This window comes from Urocitellus parryii, chromosome 7, assembly GCF_045843805.1.
Source record: "Urocitellus parryii isolate mUroPar1 chromosome 7, mUroPar1.hap1, whole genome shotgun sequence".
NCBI classification, from domain to species: domain Eukaryota; kingdom Metazoa; phylum Chordata; class Mammalia; order Rodentia; family Sciuridae; genus Urocitellus; species Urocitellus parryii.
Window position 1 is genome coordinate 46,619,687 of NC_135537.1, and position 13,063 is coordinate 46,632,749.

Below are 13,063 nucleotides of genomic sequence, written 5' to 3' on the forward strand. Positions count from 1 at the left end.
CACAAGGTTGGGTGCAATAGACCTTGCCGGTAATCCAGCTACTCTAGAGACTAAGGCAAGAAAAATGTAGGTCTGAGACCAACTTTGGTAACACAGTGAGATCATGTCTTAAAATAAAAATAAATAAGTAAGTAAATAAGTAAGTAAGTAAATAGGACTGGTGATGTAGCTCAGTGGTAAAGCCCCATGGTTTTTAATCCCCAGTTCCACAGAAGACAGAAGATGCAGTCCAGAGGGAGAGAGAGAACAGGAGAACACATTGGTCCATTGTCTTAGATCTTTGTTACTTATTTTCCTTTTGTATTTTCTACTTATTTTTGAGACTATGTTTCTCAGATGTGCCACAACATTCAAGTGATCCCTCTTTGTTTCTCATCACATTCAAAGTTGTACACAAATGAGATGTTTAAAGGGTTTTACCTTTGCTGTGTATCTTTTATGAGGTGTTGGATAACTAATGGAGATAGTAATGAGATGATAATGGTAATGATGATGAGGGTCCTGGCAATTTTTCAAAGTGCCAAACTCTGGATTAACCCCACAGCAAAGTGAAAATCAAGAGTTTTTTACCCTTTGACATACATATTACAAAATAAACACACACAGTTTTAACTTCTCTTAGTAGCCACATTCTATAGCCCAAAAAGAAAATACTATAAAATTACAAAGAACTCATTGTTCCAAGAGTTGGACGCATCTGAGATACCTAATGTATTTGGCATTTGTATTAACTACCTGTGCTACTTAAACACTTGATCTCTCCAGTCCTTTGTGTCCTCCTCCATAAGACAAGAAAGCAGTACTTGTAGTTAAGGAGCTAAGCAAGGCAACACATATAAACTACATAGCACACAGTATATGTTTAGTATATATCTCTCTCTTTACATTTGGATAAAAAAAATAGTTACCGTATGGTATGGAGGTAATCTGTATATCTCTTAAAAGACTATATTAAGCTGGGCGTGGTGGCGCACACTTATAAACACAGCAGCTCAGGAGGTTGAGGCAGGAGGATCATGAGTTCAAAGCAAGACTCAAAATAAAAAAGCAAGGCATTAAGTAACTCATTGAGACATGTCTGTAAATAAAATACAAAATAAGACTGAGGATGGAGCTCAGTGGTCAAGTGCCCCTGTATTCAATCCCAGATACAAAAAGAGAGACTGTATTAAGCCATAAAGAATTAAAAAACATATTTTTCATTGAAATATTTTGTCTATCATGCATGTTTTTATAATTATTTTTTTTCTCCTTAATATTTATACTCTTGGATGTTACTCATTTAATATTGTCTACTAAAAGGAAAGAATTGGTTATCCCATATATTTTCATGTGTAGGTGGTAGTATACCTTGAACTGTTTCCATTCCTTTTGCTTTGTCTTCTTCAGATATTCATTTTTGACATCTTCCTACAAAAAAAAGCATAAGATTAGATTGACTAACAAAACCATTTTTCAATTATTTAGCAGTTCATTCTGTGTATCCAACTTCTAAATTTACAATCCAAGCAAACTTTGAATGCATATCAATGTGGACAGCTTGGAAATAACAGCAGATGAGTTGAATAGGCACATAGTAAAAAGAAATGAGATAACATAAGTAATACATCAGATATGAAGAATGAAGTTAGATCTTTAAACAGCCTTTTAAAACATAGTTTTATTGGTACTTATACTGAACAACTATCATATAACTTACATACTTAATTATATATACATATAATTTATAATTTAGATGTATTTATTAGAAAGTGAGACGCACCCACACTAGTCTTTTCAGGCATTCTTCCATCTTAATAACACTACCACTCCATAAAACACAAAGCAAGTAAGAAACAGAAGGGTGAAGTTGGACCTGTTCCCCTGTTATATATGAAGATTTGACCAGCATAATCTCTATAGTGCTATGTAACACTGTTGTTCCATTTCTGCTGTTAATTATCCTTTCTGTTCCTGTGACCTTTAAATATAAATCATAAACATAAGTGAATAGTATCCCACATATGCCCTGAAAAAATGTTTAGGTAACAGGTACATGAAAATTTAGAACAACTATCTTCATAATAATCTTCCATAGAGCTTTTAGTTATCAAATGCATAATAGCATTTTTAAAAGTATTTAAATTTTTTTAAATTAGTTTTACATGACAGTAGAATGCATTTATGCACTTTAATATGTCAAACATAAATGGGGTATTATTTCTCATACTTCTGATTGTTCATGTTGTAGAATCACATGGGTCATGCAGTCATATATGTACATAAGATAATAATACCTTATGTGCAAAACAGCATTTTTATAATTTACAAGAATGTAATTATACATTTATTGCATTTTACATATATTGAAAGGATCTGACTAAACACACAAATACATAAATAAATTTCCTAAAAGGAAAAGAAAGTCTTACCTAACCTTACTATTATTCATATCTAGCCTAGAATGGTACTCAAAGCCTATAGATGATCAACTTAATTCAAATGATAATGAATTTATCTGCATACCTTGACACATATAACAAGAATATAAAATGCATATAATTTCTTTTCTGGAATATGGTCTTTCACATAATAGTGAGTTTTCAGTGGTTCATCGTGACCACACAGTAACTGTGATAATTAACACAAAATAAAATAAAAATAGAGAGTAAGCCACATGGTCATTCATTTTTAGCAAATATTTCTGAACTCAAACTACAGTAAACATAATTTAAATGTTAGATAATTCACCAGACATGCTAAGTATCTTAGCTTATTTATTACTTGTTTTTACTTTAGTGTTCAGAAAACACCAGTTTACAGTGATTCCTGGGTGATCGATGCTGTATGAAATGACTTTGTTTTTATTTGGAGTCTGGTGATAGTTTGGCAATCTCCATTGAAATCATGCCTATAATGATTCTTAGTGTGAAGCAAACTTTGGAATTAATTGTGGAGGATATGGCTTTCCTGACATTATTATTCCTCACACAAAAATAATGTTCTGGAAAACTTCACATTGTAGAATAACTAATGACCCCATTCTCTTTTTGGCAATCCAGTGGAAACAAAAAAACAGATGTTCTGCATTAGCAGATGTCCAGGGTGACATACTAACCATATGCAGGGAGTGGAAAGCCTAGATTTTCTCACATGTGTGAGAAATGCTGAACAGAGACACAGGTTCCCACTTAGCATCATTTGGTTGTGTAAGAGTAGAATTTCATTCATGTATTAGATAATGATATCCTCCCACATTATAATCTCTGTACTGTGCCCAAAGTATTTTTTTCCAAACAATAGTAATGATCCATAATTTAAAGCCATAATTATTCTTTTTTACTTTCCTGTTATTTCTTCATACAGTAACAAAATTAAGGACTATATTTTTAAAAGCTTATCTGTACCATCAAAACAAATTCGGAAATTTATCTCTTTTATTCCCCAATTCCAAACAGCCTCCATCATCATTCATTTTGGGACTACTCAAATGTAATATTCTCCATGTGGACTACCCTTGTTCCATCCAAAAAGAGTACCTGGCATTATGCACTTATTTTTCTCCCCACTAGAAAAAAAATTTGTGAAGAAAAGTCATCTCTTTGTTGCTTATCTTTTTCCAGTGTCTAGAATAGGTGAGATGTCAGGTGCTTAAAAAAATATTTGTTCAACAAAAGAAAGAGAATATAATATACACCAAGTCACTTTATTTTGCTTCTTTTTTCCTTTCCCTTTTTGGGGTTGAAGAGGAGTTATTCTTCACCAAATCAGTGCCTGAGTACACTGCATTTGGTAGACAAGCTAAACAAACGTCATTCAGCTGAATTAAAATCTTTACTCTAGCTCCTTTATAAAGGATGCATTAGAGGACTTTTTTAACTATGGTATATATATTTTTCTTATGCATTATAGGAAATTTTTAACTATGGTATAAATTATTACAAGTATATATTTTTCTTAAAGTTTTGTTCAATAAGTTTTGAAAATTGTGTATATATGTGTTACCATTACTATGAACAAAATGGGAAGTTATATCATTCTGGAAATTGTCCTCAAACCTTTTTCCATCTAACTTCTCTTCACAGAGGAAAACACTGACTTCTTTGCTTTAAATTTTTTAATTTGTTTTAATTCGTTATGCATGACACTAGAATGCATTTATGCACTTTGACATATCATACATATAGGGGATATAAATTTCTCATTTTTCTGAGCGTACATGTTGCAGAATCATATTGGTCATGTAGTCACATGTATACATACAGTAATAATGTCTATTTTATTCTACTATCTTTCTGATCCCCAAATTTTGTGTCCTCCCCTCCTATCACTTCCCTCTGCCTTATCTAAGGTAACACTATTCTTTCCTGGTGCCCCAACCCCCCACCTTATTGTAAATTAGCATCCACATATTAGAGAAAACATTTGGTGATGAGGGCCACAGACAAGTCAAGATGGCACCTGGCACTTTGCCAAGAGGAGTGGTTTGAGAAGTAATGCCAGCGAGCCATTAAGATGATGGAGATTCCTTAATGACTGACTGCTGTGTCTAGATTATGTCAATTAAGTTAAGCGTGTGTAATCATTAAGATGATGAGGATTCCTTATTGGTTGACTGCTGTATCTAGTTTATGTTAATTAAGTTAAGCTGTGTGTAATTAGTTGGGTATATATACTTCTCTGTCCCATAATAAAGTGGCTCCCACTGTATCAAACTTCACAAGTTGCTTGTCACCCCCCGGTTATTTTGCCCAGCCAGACTGCGGGCAATTTGGCCTTTGGTTTTTCGGACTTCTATCACTATAGACTAGTTTTGAAATTTTACAATAGGTGCTTTTGTGTTTCAAGTTTTGTTCCCATCAACTCATTTCTGTAAGAATCGCTCCTATTGTTACATGTATAGATCCCTTTTATAGATGAGCAGTATTTTATTACACTACTGAACCACACTTTGTTGATTCATTTTCCTGTTGATGAATGTGTTCACTAACACAAAGCAACTTATAGGAGGAAAGGTTTAGGTTGGGGTGTGTTTTCAGAGGTGTCAGGTCCTGTTGAGGGCCCTTGTAGTGAGACAATACATCATGGTAGAAGTGCATGGTGGAGAAAGTTTGCCCACCTCGTGTAGACCAGGAACTGGAAAGAAAAGAGCTGGGGGTCTCAGTGTCCTCTCCAAGGTCATGACCATTATTAACCTGACTTCCTTCCATGAGGTCCCATGTCCTAAAAGGTTCCACTAGTTCCAATAGCACCATCAGCTTCGGACAAAGCATTTAACACACTGACCTTAAGATTCAAACTGTAGTATTTTTCAAATATTTTATTATTTGGACTTAGACTCCTCTGAACATTCTTATAAAAAATGTGTTAATTTCTTTTAAATCCTTGGGATAAATACTTAGTAGTGGAAATATTTGGTCATAGGGTATGAAGGACTAACTTCAGAGGAAACAGTCAAATCTCTCTCCATGCTGGTTGTGTGATTTTACACGAACACCAGCAGTATGCAATAGTTTTTCAGTCAATCCTCATTCTGACATATGCCAACTTATGACACTGAAGTCATGAAAATATTCTTCTATGTTGACTTTCAGAAGCTTTATGGTTCTGGGTTTTCTGTGCAAGGTTAAGTGTTTGATTCACCTAGATTTATACATCTTATTATTTTTTATAAAGTAAGGATAAGGACTGTGGTTCGTTTTCTCCATACAGATATTCAGGATATTTTCCTTTTTGTTAATTGTACATTTTATCTACTTCAGTGAATAGGAAGTAGTACCTAATTTTGGTTTTAAATTGATTTTTCCTAATGACTAATGATGGTGAACATTTTTTCATGACTTACTGGTCATCCTCAGATTTTTTCCTGTGAAGTGTCTTTTCAAGTCCTTTGTCCATTTTATAATTGGTATTTTATCTTCTTACTGTTTTTATGTAGTAGCACTTTACATATTTTGCCTCTGCATCTTTTTGCAGTTTTACACACTGTGCTTATTTCCTAGGCCATGGATTTCTGTTGACTGCATTAATCCTGTCTTTTGAAAAGGAAATATTGATGAAATTTTTAAATTTAAATTTATTTTTAAACAAATACATTTTTTAAATTATATTTATTTGTGGGTTCCTATGTGATGTTTCAATATATGTATATATTATATAATGTTTGAATCAGGCAAACATTCCTATCTCCTGAAATATTGATCATTTATTTATTGTGAAAACACTCCAAATCTTTTCTTCTAGCTATTTGAAATATACAGTATATAATTGCTTTCTGTAGTTATCTTTCTGTATGCTATCATACACTGGAAATTATTACTTCTATATTAAAATTATTATTAAAGTATAACTTTTAATACCCATTGATCAACCTCTTCCCTTCCCTCTTCCCCTAGTCTACCCATCTTCTGGTAATCACCATTGTATTCTCAACTTTTATGTGATTGATCTTTCTGGATTCCATGTATGAGTGAGATCATTTGATACTTGCCCTCCTGTGTCTAGTTTATTTCACTTAACATAAGGAACTCCAGTTCTATCCAAGTAGTCACAAATTAGATGATTTCATTCATTTTTGTGATTGAATAGTATTCCAATGCACCATATTTTCATTATCTATTCACCAGTTGATAGATATCCATTTCTTGACTATGCTGAACAGCTATGCAATAAACATGGAAATGCAGATGTCTCTGACACACTGATTTCATTTCCAATTTTAGAAAATTTTATATCTGTTATTTTTTGTCCTAAGAAGTATTTGCCCCCACCAAGGTCATAAATAGATTTTCTTTTGTATTATTCTATAAGTTTTATGGCTCTGGGATTTATATTTAAATATTTGTTCTTTAAAATTTTTTTTTTGTAGAGCAAGAAGTTAGAGATTAAAGTTCATTTTTTCCACTGAAGTAATTGTTTATAAAGATCATACTGTATTGATGGGAATTTTATACAAAATTCTATTAACCACATATGGGAGTTCATTGCTGGACTCCATTGTGTTCCATTGGCACATTTGTCTCATGTATGCCAACATGACATTTTGATGACTGTTAGAGCTTTATTCTAAGTATTTAAATTAAGTATAAGTTCTCCAGCTTTATTCATTTTTGTTTGTTTGTTTGATATTTGGTTAGTTGTTTGTTTTTCCTTTGACAGTGCTACTGTGCTGGGAATCAAACCCAGGGCCTCATGCATGCCAAAATTTAGCATTCCCACTTGAATTTTAGCAAACCTTATTTGCTTATTTCCTATAATTTGTAACAGAGAAAAAAATCTGTTTTATAAATATAATGACAAATTTTCATAGATCCAAATAAAATACATACTTATTTGCTAGAAAAGCTTAAGTTGTGACAATAAAATAAAAATATTGTTTGCCAACCCAGTGATAAAACAAGAATATTTTACCCTTAAAAACTTGAACAAAGTTTATTTTCCACCTAATGTTTCCATTTGCAATTTAGAAAGAATTGTTTCATAGCTGATTAACATGTTAATCCATTCTGCTAGGAACCATTGGGATAAAACCTAATTGTTGTTCATTGTTCTCTACATTTGAAATTAAATATTACAGATATGTATGTGTATCTATCTAATAAGTATAGGTTTATTTATTTAAAGGTTTAAAAAGCTAGAATCTCAAGTTTTTTTTATATTTTTATAAATCCATGTGTCTCTTAAGAAAAAATCCCTCCTGTGTTCCTTCTTCCTCTCTCTCCTTTCCCTCCCTCATTAGTCCCACAACTCATTTACTTCTCATTCACTTTTTTCTAGATTATACATCAAAGAAATATACAAAGATCAATGTCACATTATTTAACTCTACTGCAAAAGGAATTCAATTTTAATAATGACATATTTTGAAGGTTTTGAATAACATGGAAATTGCTAGCCATTACCAATGTCCTTTGCAACATATTACCCACTGGTAGAACCATCAGGTGTGCTTCCTATAACCATCTCTCCAGACCACAGAACATCTTGCCTTTTACAATTGATACAATGAAATAGGCTTTGTGATTGTTCTATGACCATCCCACCTTTGTTCTCTATTTCAAATAAACTCTAACTTGAGAAGTATTGAATCCAGACTGGAGCAAAGGAAGATGGAGAAGAAATGATCATGATAGGGAAATCTGGATACTGAGAGGAAATGTGAAAATGTAGTATAGCTGTACATCCATGAAGAAAGTGAAAAGAATCTGATGAACCACTGGAGAGCATCTGTCACAACATTGCTTCTAGGTCTTTGTAAACTACTAGGATATTTTAAGGTTGATCTTATACAAGAAATTTAGGTAAAAAAAAACTTTTTTATATAAATTCCCTGTTAAGCAATGTTTATTTAACTTATATGTAACTGTCATAAAGAAAAATCAATTTGCTTATGGGATTAATGAGTACCTGTGAACTAGAAAGACAGGGGAAGGGGATATGTTAATCTTTCTCATGTAAATTTGTCATACCTACTTATTATTAAAGAAATGTCAAGTGTACATTTCCACTTAGTACCATGTCCAGGGAAAAGTTTTCACAAGTTTATTAGTGCTTACTTATTTCCTAATATCCATTGTTGATAAAAACCAAGCTAGAGAGGATATATAATTTTCAGGATGGGTAATTATCAAATTAGGTACCTCAAATTCAACATGGCTACCAGAATATAAGTGGTGACCATCTCTACATCCAAACTGCAATGAAATGGGACAAAAAATTAACATAAGATCAAATCCATAATAATGTTAGAAAAGAGAGGAAAATAAACCAATTAAATAGTATATGTATACTGTAATTAATATAGTATAAGTTAGAAGTCACGTGGCATGTGGACTCTGATAAACTGATAAAGCAATCACAATCTCATATAAATGTTAGATATAAAAAATAATTAATTTCCTGGAGAAAAACTATTTGCATGGGAGATCATCCAGCTAACTAGTATAAAATTTCCCCTTGGTTCCATAGACATTGGTTCCATGAGTCTCTTGGATACTAAAATGTTCAAGTTCTTTATGTAAAATGACATAGTGTTTGTATATAACACATGTACATGCTAATGTGTACTTTAAATCATCTCTATGTGACTTAAAATATCTAGTAGAATCCAAGCATTGTGTAAATAGTTGTCATACTCTATTGTTTGGGACTCATAAAATGAAGCAAAAAGTCTAAATGTGCTCATTGCAGATACAATTATTTTCTGAATACTTTCAATTTACTCTTGGTACCTGCTGATATGGAAGGCCTACTATGTGGAAATTTTAAATCTTTCTTTGCACTCAGAGTGCTGACTTCAGCAGTGTTTTAGAATAAAATAGATAATTCTACAACTAGAATGGCAAATTATGAGCTTTAATTTACAAGTAGGTTTTGTATCAGAGAATCGGGAAAACATATCAGAACTCAGCACTATCCTACAGTTAGCATTCTGCTCACATGTCCCCCAAGAGAAACACAAGCCAGGTCATACCCTATTCTTAAACTTAGCAACTGACTCATGAAGTCCACTACCTCCCCTGACCAACAGAGCTGTAAAGTTCCTGTTAGCAGAATCTGCTTTCCTGGTTTTGTATGGAATTCATATGTGAATTGATGATCAGTACTCCAGCTACCAATCTAGAGTCTCATCTATAAATCCAGAAATAAATTCAAGAACCAGAAAGATACATGTGCCACAAATTATGTATTTGATGATATATCATTCTTAGAAATTAAAACTAAGGAATTTTTTTAAAAAGTCAATGCACCAAGTAACTAGTAACATGAATATTATTGATTATTTTCACTGGTAAACTATAAGATTGAACAAAGGTTTTATCTCAACACATTAAAAAGGAAAAAGAAAATAGAAAGAAAAGAATAAGAAAGTTAGAAACATGAGAACTAATTTAAGGATTTTCAAGATTAAATTTATACATGCAAGAAGGAGGTCACAGAGAGATGAAATTCCTTTTAACATGAAGACTTTTATATTCACGTGCCATGACTACCTTTCTAAATTAATCTCCTTCCATTTTCATCTGTACTAATTTTACTCCAGTTATATCAGCTGCCTTTCTAGTCCACGAAGTTAGTTACCACATTCTCAACTCCCATAAAATTGGGATTTGTACAGGGTCATTGCCTCTTTCTGGAACACTCTTCATTGAAATACATATTTGGTTCATTCCCTCAATTCCTTCAGGTCTTTTCTTAATGTCAGCGTTTCTATAGGACTTCCCTGTCTATGCTTCACAAATATACCCCCCAATCCAGGCATTCTATTTTTCTCTGTCTCTGCTGTATTTATCCTCACCATGCTAATTACAATCAAAACTATTTATTTTTCTGTTGTCAGTCTCCTTTGTCTGACTGCATGCACTGGCTTTGTGGCCCCCATACTCAGTGCACTAACTGGAACTCAGCAGGCATTTAATAAATGTTTGAAAATGAAGAAATATACAATGAGCATCAAAGAAATGTTCTTAAGCTTTGGAAAGAGTTATATGATAAGGAAAAAAAATTCAGACTTTCATCTGCAAATGACCTACATGTAGAAATATTCTTGTAAAACTAACTGCCTTAATAACAAAAGAGAAAAACAGAAACTTAAAGAAAAATAAAACACAGGGGAAAAAAGCAAGGACTAGTTTAGACCATTTGTATGCCACAGTGAGAGTAAAGTAATAAATGATGTTGAAAATGTGATTATTTGCCCAAATAAACTATCATTCAAATATGAGTTGGAAATAAAATGTTTTGACACATGAAAGATTTTTAAAGTGAATACATTTTTTTTAAAAAGCCAAGTGACTAAAATGCATGTTTAAGACCTGAGAAACATCAAGCAAAGTAAGACTTTAAGGGTAAAAAAATATTATCAATTATTAGAAATATAGACTTTGAAATATTTAAATAAAAACTATTGGTAAGAAAACAGAGGCAGGTTTGAAGAAATTGCTAAACTTCTGTATCCATCCTCCGGATGACTTAACAAACAACACCAGGTGAAATGGAATTTAAGACAGGACATCAGCATATTTTATTCACATCACATCTGCTTTTTATTTTCAAATTCATTTTGAACTGGAAAATGGAAATAAGTATCTGGATCATCAAGTAATGTGTTTATTGTGATTTCTGTATGTGTATATTTCCAGTGGAAATGTTCTCTTCTATTTTGTATTGGAAAGAAGAAATATTAGGGAACAAGGAGGACTTTAGTTTATTTCATTTATCTTCTATATATTTCATCCTTGAAACATGTGAGTCATGATTTTGGAAAAAGTAACTGTCTTTAAACAAGGATATTAAAGATGATGTCTAAAGAAAGGTTTTTTCAACCCCAAATTATTTCAAACCTCCAATATAATAAAATATTTTCTAAATAGTTGTTGAATCATATTCAGTGTGACATAATTCTTTACTGAAATAATAATATAAATGCATCCTATTTTAAAAGTTTCAAAACAATAAAATAAAGATGTGAAATAAAAATAAAAACTCCTATCTCCTGACTCCCTCCAGTCACATGCCCCATTTTAAGTAACTACTGACAGACACTGACATGTTTAGCAAGCAAGTTGTAAGTCTGATAGGAAAAATATAGGTTTTCAAAGATATGCTGTCAAATAAATTACTCATATGGATACCAAAAGTATTTTTTTTGAGAAATAATAATGTGATTTTCCTGTTTCAAGACAGGAAATCAAAGTAATTCAATGCTAATTCTTATAAGAACATGTATTATTGAGTTATGGCCCTTCTCATATTTTTCAATACAAAACTGACATATAAATGCATTACTTGAACCAAAACAGTCACTTCACTTGATTTTTCTGTTTAGCACTTTGATAATTCTAAATAAAATGTCAATTAAAGTTTTATATAAAATGACATTTTCAGATTTATGACAACCAGTCTCCATTTATAAGAGACAACAATTGGACCAACTTGACTTTTACATTTTCCTCATGCTAACACTTGAGTAGAAGTTAGAGGTATAAAGAGGAAGGCACTGCTCCTGTACTTAAACAACCTTCACATCAGGTTTTTTTTTTTTAAATAGGTAATTATGAACAACACATGAATGAGATTAAATTATATGCAAGCGACAAAAGCAATGTAGAACAGGAAAAGAGAGGAGAGGTCCCAGCAGGTGCATGGCCTGAAGGGAGGGTACTGATAGCATCAGGAATGGCTTCAGAGAAAAAATTTAATATGCACAGGATTTGAAAATAAACTCACCTACAGGATGACAAGAGAACAAAAACATGGGCAAAGTCACAGGGTTGTAAAATGAGTTGATGATTTAGGAAATCTCAAGCCACGTGGAGTTAGTCAAGCAAAGTAAAGAAGAACAAATGGCAGGACAGAGCCCTGGATAAATTGGCAGGGGCTGTAATAGGCTTGGCTTTGTTAGTTAAGCCCAAACTTTAACCTATAAACCACAGATATGAATGAGTGGGTTCCAGAATTGATGGGGAGTTTAGAAGCTACATTAATCATATCTACACAGGAATTTCTAAATCAACTCTGAAATGTAATCTGTAAATGACCAGGAATCACTTATACCTATAATTCTATCTGTATCTAACCCAGCTCTCATTGGTTGTGGCTCTTTCATCAATAAAGGAAATTGTTAATTAATTGATTGGTTAAACATTTACTGTGTCTTCTGTTATATGCTATTTATGAGGATAATAAACACCCAAAACCTTGCTTTCAAAGAAAATGTATATTCTTCTGGACATGGTAGCACACACTAGTAATCCCAGTGACTTGGGAGGCTAAGGCAGGAAGATAACAAGTTCAAAACCAGCCTCAGGATCTTAACAAGGCCCTAAGCAACTTAGTGAGACCTGTCTTAAAGTTGAAAAATTTTAAAAAGGTCTGGGGATATGGCTCAGTGGTTAAGTGCCCTGGGTTCAATGCCTGATACCAAAACAAAAAAAAATCATATATAGATGATATATATATATATATATATATATATATATATATATATAGAGAGAGAGAGAGAGAGAGAGAGAGAGAGAGAGAGAGAAGGGGGACAGGTACACAAGTTAAAATATCCCAAGAAATATCTGCATTATAGTATACA

The 13,063-nt window shown here is 32.5% G+C and overlaps 1 protein-coding gene across 1 annotated transcript in view; it reads right to left on the minus strand.

The window, feature by feature from the left end:
• Window positions 1-13,063, minus strand: part of Cnbd1 (cyclic nucleotide binding domain containing 1) — a 417,626-nt gene that overhangs the window by 11,851 nt on the left and 392,712 nt on the right. Inside the window, exon 14 of the mRNA XM_026384576.2 lies at window positions 1,351-1,410. Within this exon, the coding sequence (XP_026240361.2) occupies window positions 1,351-1,410 (60 nt within the window). The remainder of the gene's footprint in view (window positions 1-1,350; window positions 1,411-13,063) is intronic.